Source organism: Salvelinus namaycush, chromosome 18 (assembly GCF_016432855.1).
Source record: "Salvelinus namaycush isolate Seneca chromosome 18, SaNama_1.0, whole genome shotgun sequence".
Classification (NCBI taxonomy): domain Eukaryota; kingdom Metazoa; phylum Chordata; class Actinopteri; order Salmoniformes; family Salmonidae; genus Salvelinus; species Salvelinus namaycush.
Genome location: NC_052324.1, coordinates 30,531,050 through 30,551,189, shown reverse-complemented (window position 1 = coordinate 30,551,189; position 20,140 = coordinate 30,531,050). Strand labels below are relative to the sequence as shown.

Sequence of the window (20,140 nt, the reverse complement as noted above, 5' to 3'; positions counted from 1 at the left end):
GCAGTTGTTGTTGCCATCCTGTACTTGTTCGGATGTACCGATCCTCTGCAGGTGTTGTTACACGTGGTCTTCCACTACGAGGACGATCAGCTCTCTGTCCTGTTTCCCTGTAGTGCTGTCTTAGGCGTCTCACAGTACGGACATTGCAATGTATTGCCCTGGCCACATCTGAAGTCCTCATGCCTCCTTGCAGCATGCCCAAGGCATGTTCACGCAGATGAGCAGGGACGACCCTGGGCATCTTTCTTTTGGTGTTTTTCAGAGTCAGTAGAAAGGCCTCTTTAGTGTCCTAAGTTTTCAGAACTGTGACCTTAATTGCCTACCGTCTGTAAGCTGTTTGTGTCTTAACCTCTCTGGGATATTCGGGAAGGCAGCGTCCCACCTCGCCAACAGCCAGTGAAATTGCAGGGCGCCAAATTCAAAACAACAGAAATTCCATAATTATAATTCCTCAAACATACAAGAATTTCACACCATTTTAAAGATAAACTTGTAAATCCAGCCACAGTGTCTGATTTCAAAAAGGCTTTACGACGAAAGCACACCAAACGATTATGTTAGGTCAGCACCTAGTCACAGAAAAACACAGCCATTTTCCCAGCCAAAGAGAGGAGTCACAAAAAGCAGAAATAGAGATAAAATTAATCACTAACTTTTGATGATCTTCATCAGATGACACTCATAGGACTTCATGTTACACAATACATGTATGTTTTGTTCGATAAAGGTCATATTATATCCAAAAATCGCAGTTTACATTGGCGCGTTATGTTCTGTAATGTTTCGCTTCCAAAACATCCGGTGAAAGTGCAGAGAGCCACATTAATTTACAGAAATACTCATCATAAACGTTGATAAATGATACAAGTGTTAAACATACGAATAAAGATAAACTTCTCCTTAATGCAACCGCTGTGTCAGATTTCAGAAAGGCTTTACGGAGAAAGCACACTTTGCGATTATGTTAGGCCTGCACCTAGCCACGGAAACCCATACAGCCATTTTCCAGCCAAGGAGAGTGTCACAAAAGTCAGAAATAGCATTAAAATTAATCACTTACCTTTGATCTTCATCTGGTGGCACTCCCAGGTCTCCATGTTAGACAATAAATGTTGTTTGTTCGATAATGTCCCTCTTTATGACCAAATTCCTCCTTATTGTTCGTTCGTTTTGTCCAGTAATCCAAATGCACTAAAGTCCAGGCGAAAAGTTTTAAAAAGTACAATAAAAGTTAGTAGAAACATGCCAAACGATGTTTAAAATCAATTCTCTGGTTGTTTTTGTCATAAATAATCAATAATATTTCAACTGGACAAAAGCTTCGTCAATAGGAAAGGAGAAACAAGAAAGGCGCGTTCCCGATCAGGCGCATGACTGATGAATGGAAATTTCCACTGGCCACTGATTGAAAGTGCTGTATCTTCCTAATTTTTCAGAGTAAAAGCCTGAAACAATGCCTATAGACTGGCCACATGTAGAGGAAGCCATAGAGACCGTGAACTGGGTCCTAAGTCTTTGTATGGTGGATAGGCTTTCAATGGAAAAACAGCCTTTCAAAATAATAGTACTTCCTGGTTGGATTTTCCTCGGGTTTTCGCCTGCCATATCAGTTCTGTTATACTCACAGAACATTATTTTAACAGTTTGGAACTTAGAGTTTTCTTTACAAATCTACTAATTATATGCATATCCTATCTTCTGGGCCTGAGTAGCAGGCCGTTTTCAGGCAGAATTTCTGTTGCTGGTTCTGGACATCTCTGCTGATGCGTTGATCTTGTGGACGTCTTTCTTTGTACTAAGCCCTCCTTATGCTGATGGCATCTTGGAAGAAGAGGAACTTTGAGATTAGGGTTCTCGGTGGTTGGCCCGTGCCATTGCGGGTCAGTGACTCCCCACAATGTTTGCAACACTGGTTGAAATGAGAAGAAAGGGGTACTGGTTGATTACTTTTTTTCAAAACCAATGTATTTTCCACGTTGATTCCACGTCACAAAATGTTGACAAATTATGTTGAAACAGCGTTTATTCAACCACTGTGTACCCAGTGGGTTATTCATTGTAGCCACTATTACTTACTTAATGTAGCCACACTTCTTTCTCTCCTCTCTGCAATGTATAATATCTTTCTCCTCTCTGCAGTGTATATCTTTCTCCTCTCTGCAGTGTATGATATAATGAGGAACTTCACAGCAACTCTTTGTTCTCTCCTACAGTGTATGATATAGTGAAGAACTTCACAGCGGATTACGACAAGGCCTTAATATTCAATAAGGTTCACCATGAGCTCAACCAGTTCTGCAGCGTCCATTCTCTTCAGGAGGTCTACATCGGCTTGTTCGGTAAGTGTAAACAATAGGCAGTTCTAGAATATTCGTTTAAAGGGTGTTTCTCAATATGCATACTACCATGCTCCAAGTGCATTCTCCGAGGTCATTCTATTGAGTACGTACTTGTGAGGACGAGATTGTGGAGAACGCATAACACATTTAATTTGAGAAGCACTCACACTCCCCCTACTGTATTACCTCACTCTGCATCTCCCTAATGTTATCCAAGGTAGATGTAAATTCTTTGTGGGTAGCTAGCTAACAATTCTTTGTGGGTCGCTAGCTAGCCAGTTAGCCCTATTGACTTACCCATTCACTGAACCTTCCTTCTTCTAGCCAGGACAATGGCAATGGTGAAAAAACAAGATATACACAAAGCAAACGTTTTACTTCATAATTATCAGCTAGATATGTGAATCTGAATAATGTCGCTAACTGGGTAGTATAACAGTCAAAAATGATCTAAAACCAATGTTATCCAAGGCAGCTGTCAATTCTTCATGGGTAGCTAGGTAACAATTATTCCTGGCCATCTGGCTAGCTAACAGTAGTAGCTAGCTAGTTAGCTCTATTATGGGCTTACCCACTATAGCATGTGTAGGTCGTATCACAAATGGCAACCTCTGTCTCCATGGTATATCCTCTAACCCTGTTCTGTGTGTGTGTGTGTGTGTGTGTCCTCAGACCAGATAGATGAGAACCTGAAGCTGACCTTACAAGAGGATCTGACCAGCATGGCTCCTGGACTCATCATACAGGTACTGGAACTGACTGGGAGGGAGAGACATGGGAGGCGGGAGAAACTAGTCTTAGGGAATCCTTGCATACCAGTATAAATATTGTTAATTAATTAATCAATGTTTATTTAAATATATTTACTGTACCTTCAGAAAGTATTCACCACCTTGACTGTTTCCACATTTTGTTGTTACAAGGTGTGATTAAAATATATTTAAGTCATTTTTTGTCAACAATCTACACAACACTCTATCAAAAATTCTAACATTTGTAAAATATAAATTCTTCAAGCTCTGTTAAGTTAGTTGCTGATCATTGCTAGACAGCCATTTTCAAGTCCTGCCATAAATTCTCAAGCTGATTTTAAGTCAAAACAGTAACTAGGCCACTCAAGAACATTCAACATGGTCTTGGTAAGCAACTCGTGTATATTTGGCCTAGTAATTTAGGTTATTGTCCAGCTGAAAGGTGAATTTGTCTCCCAGTGGCTGTTGGGAAGCAGACTGAACCAGGTTTTCCTCCTAGGATTTTACCTGTGCTTAGCTCTATTCCGTTTCTTTTTATCCTAAAAAAAACACCCTAGTCCTTGCCGATGACAAGCAAACCCATAGCATGATGCAGCCACCACCATAGTTGAAAATATGAAGAGTGGTACTCAGTGATGTGTTGTGTTGGATTTACCCCAAACATACCGCGTTGTGTTCAAGACATAATGTTCTTCAGATATTTTAGTATCTGATCAATTAGTCTTCTATTAATTAATTATTCTTTACTTCACATCAGTCTCATTCCAAACGTCGTAAATTGTTGGTTATCTGAACGAACCCAGCCTTTACTATGAATCATTCATACACCAATTGGCATAATCATTTATTTACTAACTAACTAAATAATCACAGAAATGCATAAACAAACATATGTTACTAACAAATGGTATCTAGGATTTGCTCTTATTCTGTAGGGATCGATAGTCTCAGATTAACCATTTCCAGCCGTGTAGACAATGCTCCACGTGGTATGGTTAGGAATTCAATAACTATTCGCAATCACAGCTTACGCTGTGGTTTTGCTTAGTCTTGGTACTCAAACCTGTGCCACCTCAGCTTGCACCGAGGTATGCGTGGTCTGAATATGATTTCCTCTGGAGGGGGTTTTATTCGTAACAATAGGAAAGGGCTGTTCCATGATGCCAGATCATGTCTGTGCTCACGGGGGCGGGCCAATGACTTAGTTAAACATTAAAGGGAATACAATTCTCTCACATTAAAGGTTTAACATCACATCATTTCACAAATAGTTTCATATTTACTCAATAATTTTATACAAGAATTAGATGCAAATCTCTTAACTGAGGAACCTGTATAAACAGAGTTAGGGTAATGTGGTAATATTGTTTTTCATGAGGTCACAAACATGAAACAAAACGGACAGTGTTGTACCTAGCTTCTCCACCGACCATTTAAACAATATCCAAAATATGGATATTGTTCAGTTCTCAAGTTCTGTGATGTAGTAGAAGTTCTATTGTGAAACTCTCTCTCTCCATACTGAGTGGCCAGGGGGAGAGAGTATCCGCCAGGAATTTACGATCTGAGATAACAGAACCTGGGTGTAGGAGAGAGGGGGAAGCCACGATCTATACCCAGAAAGGGCCACGTCATGACACTGTTTTAGAGAAAGTTTCCTGCAATTCTATGCATTTTGCAATGGCTAATCTGCTCAAACACAATAACAAAATATATTCTTCTAAATTCATTGTTTTGGGAATTTTCAATTCTCCCTGACTCTCATTTTCATTTTGGGAATTTTTTGTTGTCAAAGACTAATTTAAACGTTAAGAAAAATGTTAAATTTGTCACATCCATAGTTGCAATTTCTGGACTGGAGAACCGTGGGAACATTCAGGCAGACAAAAAGGAGAGCGAGATTCTGGCAGACGTGGAGAGAAATAATCATTTCCTTCCCCAACTCTGCTCATTCCTGTAAAGCATTTGGTTTCAGTCTTTTCTCTCTATTCTTGTTAGAGCTGAGATGGTTTCAGTCTTTTCTCTATTCCTGTAGAGCTGAGATGTTTGTTTTTGTTGCTCATTTGGGTCTCAAGCAAAAAAGTTAAAATAAGGGTTAATGTCCCACTGGGTAAAAAAACACTCAGCTGTTTCTTCCCATAAATCCTCTGGAAGAACTACAATAACAAATGTAGGTTCTACCAGGAACTAATAATACTACAGTACAGTTCACTTTGTGAGGATTGTGTTTGTTTTTACAAGGCTGTCTCCCAAATGGCACCCTATGTATTCCCTTGACTAGAACCTTAAGGGGCCCGGTCAAAGGTAGTGCACTACAATGGCAATAGAGTGCCAATTGGAACTTAGCCTAGATGATCCTCTGGTAATGATAATTCATCTTATTACCATGTATTAACTTACAGGACCACAGTAAAAGAATGTTCGATATAATCTCAAGTCTCCCCTCTTTTTCATACTTGTGGTTTGGCAATCGTTACCACAGGCGGTCCGGGTCACGAAGCCCAACATCCCTGAGAGCATTCGCAGGAACTATGAGATGATGTGAGTAGAAAATTTGGCTGTAGAACACTGAAACTTTCCATATTCCCTGAACCCCCAACCCCCTGCTGTGTGTTCTTTATATGGGTCGTTCTACAGAAGCGGTATAAATTGGGGGTTGGAAAGAAAGTCATATTTATCATATTTCTCCCAAACTTTCAGCACACATGTCTTCCAACATATGTCTGGTAGACATACACTCAGCGGCCAGTTTATTATGTACACCCATCTAGTACCGGATCGGACCCCCCCCTGCCTCCAGAACGGCGTGAATGTTTCGGGGCATGGATTCTACAAGTTTGAAACGTTCCACAAGGGTGTTGGTACATGCTGATGCGATGGCATCACACAGTTGCTTCAGATTTTATGGCGGTACACCACTGCCATCAGCCTGTACAGTTGACATCATGCAGGATGGGGCCATGGACGGCCATCTGCATGATGCAACAGGAAACGGAATTCGTCGGACCTGGCAATGTTTTTCCACTCCTCAATTGTCCAGTGTAGGTGATTGCGTGCCCACTGGAGATTTCTTCTTGATAAGAGTGGAACCCGGTGTGGTCGTCTGCTGCAATAGCCGATCCGTGACAAAGATCGACGAGTTATGTGTTCAGAGATGCCGTTCTGTACACCACTGTTGTACTGTGCCTTTATTTGTGTGTTTGTGGCCCGCCTGTTAGCTTGCGCGATTCTTGCCATTCTCCTTCGACCTCTCTCATCAACAAGCTGTTTGCGCCACCAGAGGACTGCCGCAGACTAGTTATTTTTTGTTTGTCGCACCGTTCTCGGTAACCTCTATACGCTAGTGCATGAAAAGCCCAGTAGGGCGGCCGTTTCTTAGATACTGGCTCCGGCGTGCCTGGCACCAACAATCATACCACGCTCAGTCGCTTAGGTCACTCATTTTGCCCATTGTAACGTTCAATCGAACAGTAACTGAATGCATCGATGCCTGTCTGCCTGCTTTATATAGCAAGCCATGGCCACGTGACTCACTGTCTATTGGAGTGATCCATTTTCATGACCGGGGTTGTGTACCTAAATAAACTGTCCGGTGACTGTATATACTACTCACACACTGTTTGTATTGCATATTTAAATATTTACCTGAATTCAAAACCTTAAATTGTATTTGCATACCAAATTTTTAAACATACATTTTTTTACCTGATTTTCAAAACCTTTAAATTGAATTTAGAGAAATATAAACTATTGTTCTCTGGAAAATGTTCAATGTTGATTGTATGAATCTAAAACTTGTTGATAGATGTTTAAATTATCACTTTACCGATCTTTATTTTGGCAAAATAACAGGCGTTTCGGTGTCGTGTCAATCATAGAGATAAATAAAGGATTCTAGATGGAAATAACTCATTTTGGTATAGACATTATCATTGAGAGCTTCCACCATTTAAAATTAGTCAACTGGGTGGGGATTCCTATGGGTTGAAGCAATGTTCCCTCTAAGCTGTGTGCAGCTCCCCTCGGACTGCCACTCAGAAGAAATATGAGCCCTGAAGGACAAGTGGATAAACAGGTTAATGTCAAGCCCTGCATGTTTTTTTTCCCAAAAGTCTCATGGAATGTAGTCATTTAACACCACACATTGGCTGCTACTGTAGGCTGAATGACGAAGGCCTTGAGGCCGATACGTAAAGCTTATTAAAGATCAGTGATACTATCAAGAGCAGTGTGCAGGTTCCTTCTCGTTTTTATCACCTTATCCAACTGTTATCATGTACCTGCAAAAAAGGTAGCTCAGATGTGCGAGTGCCTTTATGAATTTTGAGCTGTTAAAATGTTATGGGATGCATTTTTCTCCATTGTTTTTGATGGTAGGCCACTCTGGTAGGCCTATATTATGATCAAATAGCCACCGTTACCTACTTGGCCACTGTTAAAATCAACTTAAAGTGGGTACAGCCTCAGTGTTCACAGTAAATGCTGGAAGTTGCACAGAATTTTCACAATGTTCAAGTTTGCGCTCAGCAGACCTGAAATTTGCCAAAAATTTGAGGGAACATTGGTTGGGAGTGATCAGCCAATGACCAGAGAGCATTGTCTTCAAATTGGGTTGCCTATGGTTTGTAAACCAGACTAAGATAATATCCAGGACCCAAGACCAATATTTATACCAGGACATGGGTCCCAAGATCCAGACCCAGTGAGTTGACAATGACAAGTTAATAAAGACAGAATGTTGGGGTCTCAAGTGGTCCCTTCAATTGTAAGAAACTCAAGTAGAGTAAAGTACAGTAGGGTACATTAGAATAGGGTGCGGTAGAGAACAGTACAGTAGTGAACAGTACAGTATAGCACATTATAGACATCTATGTTTTGGACAAATAGACGTTAATGTTTGGGCTCTTGAAGAGCTGGAGGAACTTTGCTGGCTATGCATGTCAATACCCTACAGTTTTTCCTGGAGTGGGCACTTGTCCACTACACACATGGTGGTCCTCTAGACAATTCTGTGCTTCCAACTTTGTGGCAACAGTTTGGGGAAGCCCCTTTCCTGTTTCAGTATGACAATGCCCCCGTGCACAAAGCGAGATTCATACAGAAATTATTTGTCGAGATCGGTGTGGAAGAACTTGACTGGCCTGCACAGAGCCCTGATCTCAACCCCATCGAACACCTTTGGGATGAATTGGAACGCCGACTGAGTCAGGCCTTATCGCCCAACATTAGTGCCCAACCTCACTAATGCTCTTGTGGCTGAATGGAAGCAAGTCCCCGTAGCAATGTTCAAACATCTAGTAGAAAGCCTTAACAGAAGAGTGGAGACTGTTATAGCAGCAAAGTGGGACCAACTCCATGTTAATGCCCATGATTTTGGAATGAGATGTTCGAGGAGCAGGTGTCCACATACTTTTGGTCATGTAATGTATTTGTAGGGTGGTAGCTCAAGGCACATTCTACACTCTTTTAGTGTGTGTTTTGGTAGTGATATCAAAAGTGGGGCAGCATTTTTCAGAGAAATATGTTTTAAACTACCAATTAGATCAGTATCTTTCAGTGTAATAATAGAACTCAATATTTTCTATTGAAATAATAGTGTTAAGAACATACAAATCATTCATTGCTAAGTTTAGTAGTCATGGTTTTGGACAGCCACCTTTCAAGTGAAATAGATGTATGAACAATACCTTTGTACTATATTAATTTAACAATATGTTTGTTATTGCCTTGGATTAGAACATATGCCTTTTATAGTTTTTTGGGGGGGTGAGACAGCAATTTACACCACTTCTGTAGAATCACCCATATATGTTCTCCCGGACCTAGGCTGTGTCACAAATTGCACCATATTCCCTAAATAGTGCACTACTTCTGACCAGTGCACTACATAGGGAATAGGGATGCAGACCCAAAGTAAGTGGATCTGTCTGCTGGTTCATGGCTCTGTCTGCTCTCCACTTACATCTGGAAGACTTTAGTGATGGACTGTTGATGCTGTTTATTCATGGTGTTGAGTTAACATGTTGTTGCACAACACTCACCACACTCCACACTCATCATTCCCTAGGATATTCTAGGAAATTATAGAACCACTGCATGTTGTGGGACTGGAGAAAGATGTTAACCAGCTGTTGGCACGCGCTGTAATCTGTGTTTGTGTGTGGGTTTAGGGAGGCTGAGAAGACAAAGCTGCTGATTTCTGCTCAGACTCAGAAGGTGGTGGAGAAGGAGGCGGAGACAGAGCGAAAGAGGGCTGTGATTGGTGAGTCATGGGTGACACTAACGCACTATAACCTTATATTTACACTGACAAAATATTAAACTGACATTTACAATAATACACTGACATTTTATAAACAAATGAGAATTTTTAAGAGGGGTTCAGACAGTTCTCTCGCTAAATTCACAGAATATAAGGTTCATTTCCTGTCTCCATGTGCTGCTCTACAGAGGCAGAGAAGGTGGCTCAAGTGGCGGAAATCAAGTTTAGCCAGAAAGTAATGGAGAAAGAAACAGAGAAAACTATCTCTGAAATTGAAGGTGTGTATATCTGGCAAATTATAATAACTGTATATTTATCATTAGGCCACTGGCCAGTGAAATAGCGTGCTTGTACAACGGGGGTTTTAGGATGCGCTACATTTTTGTCCTTGGCTCTGGCTCTATGAGTCATGATGGTAGAAAAAGCAGTTCCCTGAGGACTGACTGACTGAGTGTGGAAGCTCAGAGCTTAGATGAAATACATTTAAACAGGGTTTCTTATACTATGGGTCGGGACCCAAAGTGGGACATGGGCATGTAAAAGGTGGGTCGTGAGTTAGGAGAATACATCTATAATTACACAATATTTTTTTGTTTAATTTCACCTTTATTTAACCAGGTAGGCTAATTGAGAACAAATTCTCATTTACAACTGCGACATGTCCAAGATAAAGCAAAGCAGTTCGACACATGGAATAAACAAACATACAGTCAATAATACAGTAGAAAAAGTCTATATACAGTGTGTGCAAATGAGGTAGGATATCGGAGATAAGGTAATAAATAGGCCATGGTGGCGAAGTAATTACAATATAGCAATTAAACACTGGAATGGTAGATGTGCAGAAGATGAATGTGCATGTAGAGATACTGGGGTGCAAAGGAGCAAGAAAAAGAAATAAATGCAGTATGGGGATGAGGTAGTTGGATGGGCTATTTACAGATGGGCTATGTACAGGTGCAGGGATCTGTGAGCTGCTCTGACAGCTGGTGCTTAAAGCTAGTGAGGGAGATATGAGTCTCCAGCTTCAGTGATTTTTGCAGTTCGTTCCAGTCATTGGCAGCAGAGAACTGGAAGGAAAGGCGGCCAAAGGAAGAATTGGCTTTGGGGGTGACCAGTGAGATATACCTGCTGGAGTGCGTGCTACGGGTGGGTGCTGCTATGGTGACCAGTGAGCTGAGATAAGGCGGGGCTTTACCTAGCAGAGACGACCTGAGATGACCTAGAGCCAGTGGGTTTGGCGACGAGTATGAAGCAAGGGCCAGCCAACGAGAGCGTACAGGTCGCAGTGGTGGGTAGTATATGGGGCTTTAGTGACAAAACGGATGGCACTGTGATAGACTGTATCCAATTTGTTGAGTAGAGTGTTGGATTCTATTTTGTTAATGACTTCGCCAAAGTCGAGGATCGGTAGGATGGTCAGTTTTACGAGGGTATGTTTGGCAGCATGAGTGAAGGATGCTTTGTTGCAATCTAGATTTAATTTTGGATTGGAGATGCTTAATGTGAGTCTGGAAAGAGAGTTTACAGTCTAACCAGACACTTAGGTCTTTGTAGTTGTCCACATTTTCTAAGTCAGAACCGTCCAGAGTAGTGATTCTGGATGGGCGGGCAGGTGCGGGCAGCGATCAGTTGAAGAGCATGCATTTAGTTTTACTTGCATTTAAGAGCAGTTGGAGGCCACGGAAGGAGAGTTGTATGGCATTGAAGCTCGTCTGGAGGTTAGTTAACACAGTGTCCAAAGAAGGGCCAGAGGTATACAGAATGGTGTCGTCTGCGTAGAGGTGGATCAGAGAATCACCAGCAGCAAGAGCGACGACATTGATGTATACAGAGAAGAGTCAGCCCGAGAATTTAACCCTGTGGCACCCCCATAGAGACTGGCAGAGGTCCGGACAACAGCCCCTCCGATTTGACACACTGAACTCTATCTGAGAAGTAGTTGGTGAACCAGGAGAGGCAGTCATTTGAGAAACCAAGGCTGTTGAGTCTGCCGATAAGAATGTGGTGATTTGACAGAGTCGAAAGCCTTGGCCAGGTCGATGAATACAGCTGCACAGTATTGTGTCTTATCAATGGCGGTTATGATATCGTTTAGGACCTTGAGCGTGGCTGAGGTGCACCCATGACCAGCTCTGAAACCAGATTGCATAGCGGAGAAGGTACGGTGGGATTCGAAGTGGTCGGTAATCTGTTTGTTGACTTGGCTTTCCAAGACCTTAGAAAGGCAGGGTAGGATAGATATAGGTCTGTAGCAGTTTGGGTCTAGAGTGTCTAGTAATAGGGGTTGCAACAATTTCGACAGATCATTTTAGAAAGAGAGGGTCCAGATTGTCTAGCCCGGCTGATTTGTAGGGGTCCAGATTTTTCAGCTCTTTCAGAACATCAGCTATCTGGATTTGGGTGAAGGAGAAATGGGGGAGGCTTGGACGAGTTGCTGTGGGGGGTGCAGAGCTGTTGATCGGGGTAGGGGTAGCCAGGTGGAAAGCATGGCCAGCCGTAGAAAAATGCTTATTGAAATTCTCAATTATAGTGGATTTATCGGTGGTGACAGTGTTTCCTAGCCTCAGTGCAGTGGGCAGCTGGGAGGAGGTGCTCTTATTCTCCATGGACTCTACAATGTCCCAGAACTTTTTTGAGTTTGTGCTACAGGATGCACATTTCTGCTTGAAAAAGCTAGCCTTAGCTTTCCTAACTGCCTGTGTATATTGGTTCCTAACTTCCCTGAAAAGTTGCATATCACGTTGGCAATTCGATGCTAATGCAGAACGCCACAGGATGTTTTTGTGCTGGTCAAGGGCAGTCAGGTCTGGAGAGAACCAAGGGCTATATCTGTTCCTGGTTCAACATTTTTTGAATGGGGCATGCTTATTTAAGATGGTGAGGAAGGCACTTTTGAAGAATAACCAGGCATCCTCTATTGACGGGATGAGGTCAATATCCTTCCAGGATACCCGGGCCAGGTCGATTAGAAAGGCCTGCTCGCTGAAGTGTTTTAGGGAGCGTTTGACAGTGATGAGGGGTGGTCGTTTGACCGCAGACCCATTACGGATGCAGGAAATGAGGCAGTGATCGCTGAGATCTTGGTTGAAAACAGCAGAGGTGTCTTTGGAGTGCAAATTGGTTAGGATGATATCTATGAGGGTGCCCGTCTTTCAGGATTTGGGGTTGTACCTGGTGGGTTCATTGATCATTTGTGTGGGATTGAGTGCATCGAGCTTAGATTGTAGGATGGCCGGGGGGTTAACTTCTTTGGGATAGGGGGCGGTATTTTGACGTCCGGATGAAAAGCGTGCCCAAAGTAAACTGCCTGCTACTCAGGCCCAGAAGCTAGGATATGCATATAATTGGTAGATTTGGATAGAAAACACTCTAAAGTTTTTAGAACTGTTAAAATAATGTCTGTCAGTATAACATAACTGAAATGGCAGGCGAAACCCCGAGGACAACCATCCCCCCAAAAAATGTTTTTCATCCTACCACTGATTTCAATGGCTGGCACTTTTATAATATGGCGAAATCGTGCCCGATTGCAGTTCCTAGGGCTTCCACTAGATGTCAACAGTCTTTAGAAAGAGTTTCAGGCTGGTTTTTGGAAAAATGAGGGAGAAGTAGTTTTTCTAAGGGCTCCCATTTTGGCTGTAGTGTTTCCATGCGCATGGCCGAGAGAGCGCGTTCTTTTTGTTTATCTCCGGTAAAGACAATAACGATTCTCCGTCTTAAATTTGATTGTTTATTGTGTATTAGGGTACCTAAGGCTTTATTATAAACGTTGATTGACTTGTTTGGATAAGTTTATTGGTAACGTTTGGGATTCATTTTGTATGCATTTTGACCGATGGAAACCGAGTGGATTATTGACTGAAGCGCGCCAGCTAAACTGAGTTTTTATGGATATAAAGAAGAAATTTATCGAACAAAAGGACCATTTGTAATGTAACTGACCTTTTTGAGTGCCAACAGAAGAAGATCTTCAAAGGTAAGGCATATATTATATCGCTATTTCTGACTTTCGTGTCTCAGCTCCCTGGTTGAAAATGATTTGTTATGCATTTGTGTGCTGGACGCTGTCCTCAGATAATCGCATGGTTTGCTTTCACCGTAAAGCCTTTTTGAAATCTGACACCGTGGCTGGATTCACAACAAGTTAAGCTTTTTTTTATGTATTGCACTTGTGATTTCATGAAAGTTCAATATTTATAGTAATTTAATTTGAATTTGGCGCTCTGCCATTTCACCGGATGTTGGACGCTACCGTCCCACCTATCCCAAAGAATTTTTAAGCATGTCCCAGTTTAGGTCACCTAGCAGCACGAGCTCTGAAGATAGATGGGGGGCAATCAATTCACATATTGTGTCCAGGGCACAGCTGGGGGCAGAGGGTGGTCTATAGCAAGTAGCAACGGTGAGAGACTTGTTTCTGGAATGGTGGACTTTTAAAAGTAGAAGCTCATTGTTTGGGCACAGATCTCAATAGCCTGCAGAGTTCTGTCTTACTATCTCTGCAGTAGATTGCAACACCGCCCCCTTTGGCAGTTCTATCTTGTCGGAAAATATTATAGTTAAGGATGGTAATTTCTGGGTTTTTGGTGGACTTCCTAAGCCAGGATTCAGACACGGCTAGGACATCCGGGTTGGCAGAGTGTGCTAAAGCAGTGAATAAAACAAACTTAGAGAGGAGGCTTCTAATGTTAACATGCATGAAACCACGACTTTTACGGTTACAGAAGTCAACAAATGAGGGCACCTTGGGAGTAGGAGTGGAGCTAGGCACTGCAGGTCCTGGATTAGCCTCTACATCACCAGAGGAGGAGTAGGATAAGGTTAAGGCTAAGTGCTATCAGAACTGGCCGTCTAGTACGTTCGGAACAGAGAGTCAAAGGAGCAGGTTTCTGGGCGCGATAGAATAGATTCAAGGCATAATGTACAGACAAAGGTATGGTAGGATGTGAGTACATTGGAGGTAAACCTAGGCATTGAGTAATGATGAGAGAGATATTGTCTCTAGAGACATTTAAACCAGGTGATGTCACCGCATATGTGGGTGGTGTAACTAAATGGTTGGTTAAGGCATATTGAGCAGGGCTAGAGGCTCTACAGTGAAATAAGACAGTAATCACTAACCAGGACAGTAATGGACAAGGCATATTGATATGAGGGAGAGGCCAGCGTAGCCGAGTGATCATAGGGGTCCAGTGAGTGGTTGGGCTGGCTGGAGACACGGCGATTCAGACAGCTAGCAGGCCGGGGCTAGCAAGCTAGCAGAAGGGCCTTAGAGGGGAGTCTGTTTTAGCCTCCTCGTGCTGTGACGTCGATAGACCAGTCGTGATAGGGTTCCGAGTAGCAGAGGGGTCCAAGTCCAATTGGCAAAATAGGTATAGTGGCCCAAGAAATTGGCCGATGGATCTATTCAGCTAACAGTCCAATATGCTCTAGACAGCTAGCGGGCCGCGGTTAGCAGCTAGCGGGCCGCGGTTAGCGGCTAGCGGGCCGTGGCTAGCAGATGGGCAATCAGGTGACGTAGGGGCAGTTGACTACTTCCTCGAGCAGGTTACGTTGGTAGTCCAGTCGCGAAGGATCGGCAGGGTTCCGATCCCCTTACCGGCAGTGGAAGGGGTCCGGATATTGTAGCCCAGGAGTGGCTGATGGGCCTCTTCAGCTAGCCGGGAGAATGGGCCTAGCATGGGCTAGCTCCAGGCTAATTGGTGCTTGCTTCGGGACAGACGTTAGCCAGGAGTTGTCACTCGGATTGCAGCTAGCTAGCTGATTCAGGTGAAAAGGTTCAGAACTTGCGGTAGGAATCCGGAGATATGGAGAGAAAATTGGTTCGGTATGCTCTGGTTTGAGTCGCGTTGTACAAACTGGCAAGAGTTTTCCGAGCTAAAGGTTAGCTGATGACCGCTAGCAGCTAGTAGTTAGTGAGTTGGCTAGTTTCTGTTGGGGGATTCCGGTTCCAAGGTAAATATAAAATAATTTAGAAAAAACAGATCCACACCACATTGGGTGAGGTGGGTTGCAGGAGAGTATTTTGAAGTTGAGGTTTAGAAAAATATAAAAAAGATATGCGAAGAAAAAGATATATACAGTGTATGGAGGAGTGGGCCAAAATCCCTGCTGCAGTGTGTGCAAACCTGGTCAAGAACTACAGGAAACGTATGATCTCTGTAATTGCAAACAAAGGTTTCTGTACCAAATATTAAGTTCTGCTTTTCTGATGTATCAAATACTTATGTCATGCAAATTAATTACTTAAAAATCATACAATGTGATTTTCTGGATTTTTGTTTTAGATTCCGTCTCTCACAGTTGAAGTGTACCTATGATAAAAAATGACAGACCTCTACATGCTTTGTAAGTAGGAAAACCTGCAAAATCGGCAGTGTATCAAATACTTGTTCTCCCCACTGTACATGGGACACGACAAGACGAATAACAAAGACGTCTGACTGCTACGCCATCTTGGAATGAGGACAATTTGGGTCCTGGGAGGACGGTCAATTGCTCATTTGGGTCTCGAGCTAAAAAAGTTTAAGAACCCCTGATTGAGACATATTCCTGCTTCATCCTGTCTCCTCAGACATAGTTTTCATTTTAACTAGTGTTGGCATTTCCCAAAGCCCAAGGGATTCTTCTTTTCTACACTTTCATTCCAGTTCTCTGCTGCCTGTGACTGGAACGAATTGCAAAAATCGCTGAAGTTGGAGACTTTTATCTCCCTCACCAACTTTAAACATCTGCTATCTGAGCAGCTAACCAATCGCTGCAGCTGTACATAGTCCATCTGTAAACAGCCCACCCAATTTACCTACCTCATCCCCTTACTGTTTTTATTTGTTTACTTTTCTGCTCTTTTGCACACCAGTATCTCTACTTGCTCATGATCATCTGATGATTTATCACTCCAGTGTTAATCTGCTAAATTGTAATTATTCGCTCCTATGGCCTATTTATTGCCTACCTCATGCCTTTTGCACACAATGTATATAGACTCATTTTGTTTTTTTCCTACTGTGTTATTGACTTGTTTATTGTTTACTCCATGTGTAACTCTGTGTTGTTGTCTGTTCACACTGCAATGCTTTATCTTGGCCAGGTCGCAGTTGTAAATGAGAACTTGTTCTCAACTAGCCTACCTGGTTAAATAAAGGTGAAATAAATAAAAAATAAATTGTTTTCTATACTTTATAGCCCTGCTGATGCCTCCTCTCTGACCCACTCCTCTTTGTCTCTGACCTCTAACCCCTGGGTTGCAGACAGAGCTTTCCTGGCCAAGATGAGAGCCAGGGCCGATGCAGAGTTCTACACAGCACAAAGAGCCGCTGAGGCCAATAAGGTGAGAGGAGCATACTGAGAGGAGACAGACGGTTCCCCTTGGCCCTAACCCTTCCATGTTTGCAGATCTGAAGGGTCTGCATAATCAGGGCAGTTAAAGAGCTCTTTGCTCCCACTATATTGCTTCCTCCATGCAGATCTACAAATATCCAAGGGTTAGAGCCAAGGGAGTGAATTGGGAGCAGCTGGAACAGTGAGAGAGAACACACTGCCCCTCAGGCTACAATCTAACATCACACTACAGCCAGGCATCCATCACTGCCCTGTCTCTCCCCTCTTTCTCTCACTCCACCCCCTCTTCCTCTCTCTCCCCCTCTCCTCTCTCTTTCTCCTCATCTCTTTCCTTTTCCTATCTCTCTCTGCCTCCCAGTTGAAGCTGACGCCAGAGTACCTGCAGCTGATGAAGTTCCAGGCCATAGCAGCTAACAGTAAGATCTACTTTGGCAGTGAGATCCCCCAGATGTTTGTTGACTCTGGGCCAGGCGCTTCTAAGGCCTCAGCTGCCATGGACGTCCTAGCTGAACAGATCCTGGACCTGGACTGATGGAGAGGGGAGACCCATTCTAGGGCTGGAGCTGTGGAGCTGGGCCCAGGCCAGGCACAAGATGGGGTGGTAGAGGAGCCTTGGGTTTTGTTTTTGTTTATGAATCCCAAATGGCACCTTATTCCCTATATAGTGTACTACTACTTTTGACTACTATTGTGCACTACTACCCATAGGGCTCTTGTCAAAAGTGGTGCACTATATAGGGAATAGGGTGCCATTTGGGATGCAGCCCTGGACCAGGAGGCTTTACTAGCTCTACAACAGACTATCTTGAGAAGACCGTAGGCGAAACAAAGAGATATTGAATGTAACAGTGTAATGTGGTTTGTTTCTGTTGGCTGAATTATCACTTTTTGTTTTTGTGTTTTGTTAATTTCCTCTTGGACCAGGGACATTTAAACATTAACTGAACTTATGCAAGTGTGTGATTACCTTGTTTCTTCATACAGACCTCTCTCCCATAAGAATTGTCTTACTATCTTTACTATCTTGCCAGGGTCTTATCACAACAACAGATGTAACCGATCTTGACTAAACACATAATTGTGCATTTGTTTCTCTCGTGTACATTATCTCTTGTATCGAGTTGTCACAGTGTGATTTCTTCACAGAAAAACAAACAAATGCTAATTACTTTATTGGAAGGATTTGGTAATGGATTCAATGGTATAATGATCTCAATGGGGTTGTAATGAAAGATACAGCAGCAGCTTTTGTAATTCTGCATTTCACTCACTGGTGCCCTCAGTGTTGGAGACAGAGCTCATTTGGGGTTAATCATTTGTATGTTTTTCACCAGTGCTTAACTAAACTTGTTTGTGAGGCATTTGATTCTTGTACTGTGTATCTATAAAACTGTTCTCTTAATGTAACTGGTTTGCTCTGCGTTAGCTGTGCGAGTGACTACCTGTATAAACTGTTTTAGACTCGCTCAGGTTGACTTGACTGATTATGACTTGAAGGGAACTGTTTTTGCACTCTCACTGATATTAAATTGTGAATGAGCAATCCATAATTTTGTCATTTATACAATAAAATTAGTTTTCCTTTGTAGAGTGACGTTTCTGTGGGTGTTTTCATTGACTTTTTCTTACATTCTTCCTTGACAGATGTGAAAGGGCAAAGACAAACATGTTGAGTCTTGATTGGATTCGGCTACATACCACTACACTGCCTATTGAAAGGCTAGTTCAGATGTGATGATAGATTTACAGCCATTCAGACTATTGCACAACATTACAGACTGTTTCTGAAGTTATGAAGATGAGAAGTTACCCAATTTGATGACATAGAGACAACTCCAATTTACACTTGGAAGACGTGGCCTGCAGAAAATAAACAGATAGCATCCTCTGTTAAATTGAACTCTTATTTTAGAGAGGTTTGACTCAATTTGTTGTGTAACGTTCAAAATGTAAGGGCTCTATTCAATCTGTTGCGCGATAGTAATGTAAAGGTAATTTCAGATTGAGCCGACATGCAGCGTTTAGTGTGAATGCAGTCTCCACTAATGCGGGAACATGCCTTTAAATTTCAATCACGCTGTAACGCTTAACTTCTGCGATATAGATTGAATAGAGCCCTAAATCCTTAATTTTGATGATGGCTTTATTGTATCTGTTAAGAAATGATTTTGCATCAAACAGCATTAGCCTATTGTTTATAATATGTAACACTAAAGTGCCATGACTTCACTGTCATCTTTCTGGTTCAAGTCTATGTCCAATAGCTAAGCCTAGTTTTATCTCCTAAGTACTACAGTCAAAGAAACAATCACCTATTACAGTTGAAGTCTGAAGTTTACATACACTTAGGTTGGAGTCATTAAAACTCATTTTTCAACCCCTCCACAAATTTCTTGTTAAACTATAGTTTTGGCAAGTCGGTTAGGACATCTACTTTGTGCATGATACAAGTAATTTTTCCAACAATTGTTTACAGATTATTTCACTTATAATTCACTGTGTCACAATTCCAGTGGGTCAGAATTTTACATACATGATGTTGACTGTGCCTTTAAACAGCTTGGAAAATTCCAGAAAATTAAATCATGGCTTTAGAAGCTTCTGGTAGGCTAATTGACATAATTTGAGTCAATTGGAGGTGTACCTGTGGATGTATTTCAAGGCCTACCTTCAAACTCAGTGCCTCTTTGCTTGACATCATGGGAAATTCAAGAGAAATAAGCCAAGACCTCAGAAAAAAAATTGTAGACCTCCACAAGTCTGGTTCATCCTTGGGGAGTAATTTCCAAACGCCTGAAGGTACCACCACGTTCATCTGTACAAACAATAGTAAGCAAGTATAAACACAATTGGACCACGCAGCCATCATACCGCTCAGGAAGGAGACACATTCTGTCTCCTAGAGATGAATGTACTTTGGTGCGAAAAGTGCAAATCAATCCCAGAACAACAGCAAAGGACCTTGTGAAGATGCTGGAGGAGACTGGTACAAAAGTATCTATATCCACAGTAAAATGAGTCCTATATCGACATAACCCGAAAGGCCACTCATCAAGGAAGAAGCCACTGCTCCAAAACCGCCATAAAAAAGCCAGACTATGGTTTGCAACTGCACATGGGGACAAAGATTGTACTTTCTTTTTTGTCCTCTGGTCTGATGAAACAAAAATAGAACTGTTTGGCCATAATGACCATCGTTTGTGTAGCACACCATGTTTGGAGGAAAAAGGGGGATGCTTGCAAGCAGAAGAACACCATCCCAACCGTGAAGCACGGGGGTGGCAGCATCATGTTGTGGGGGTGCTTTGCTGCAGGGGGGACTGGTGCACTTCACAAAATAGATGGCATCATAAGGAACGAAAATTATGTGGATATATTGAAGCAACATCTCAAGACATCAGTCAGGAAGTTAAAGCTTGGTCGCAAATGGGTCTTCCAAATGG

General features: G+C 42.4%; 1 protein-coding gene across 4 annotated transcripts in view; it reads left to right on the top strand.

Annotated features, from left to right (window-relative positions):
- The window catches only part of LOC120063347 (erlin-2), a 33,995-nt gene extending 15,708 nt beyond the window's left edge, over positions 1-18,287 (top strand). For all 4 annotated transcript variants that reach the window (XM_039013681.1, XM_039013680.1, XM_039013679.1 and 1 more), the window contains 7 exons: positions 2,214-2,339; positions 3,012-3,085; positions 5,574-5,632; positions 9,262-9,353; positions 9,542-9,631; positions 16,607-16,686; positions 17,056-18,287. In XM_039013681.1, coding sequence (XP_038869609.1) covers positions 2,214-2,339; positions 3,012-3,085; positions 5,574-5,632; positions 9,262-9,353; positions 9,542-9,631; positions 16,607-16,686; positions 17,056-17,229 — 695 coding nt within the window. In that variant the 3' untranslated portion in view covers positions 17,230-18,287. The remainder of the gene's footprint in view (positions 1-2,213; positions 2,340-3,011; positions 3,086-5,573; positions 5,633-9,261; positions 9,354-9,541; positions 9,632-16,606; positions 16,687-17,055) is intronic.
- Positions 18,288-20,140: the final 1,853 nt, after the last annotated feature.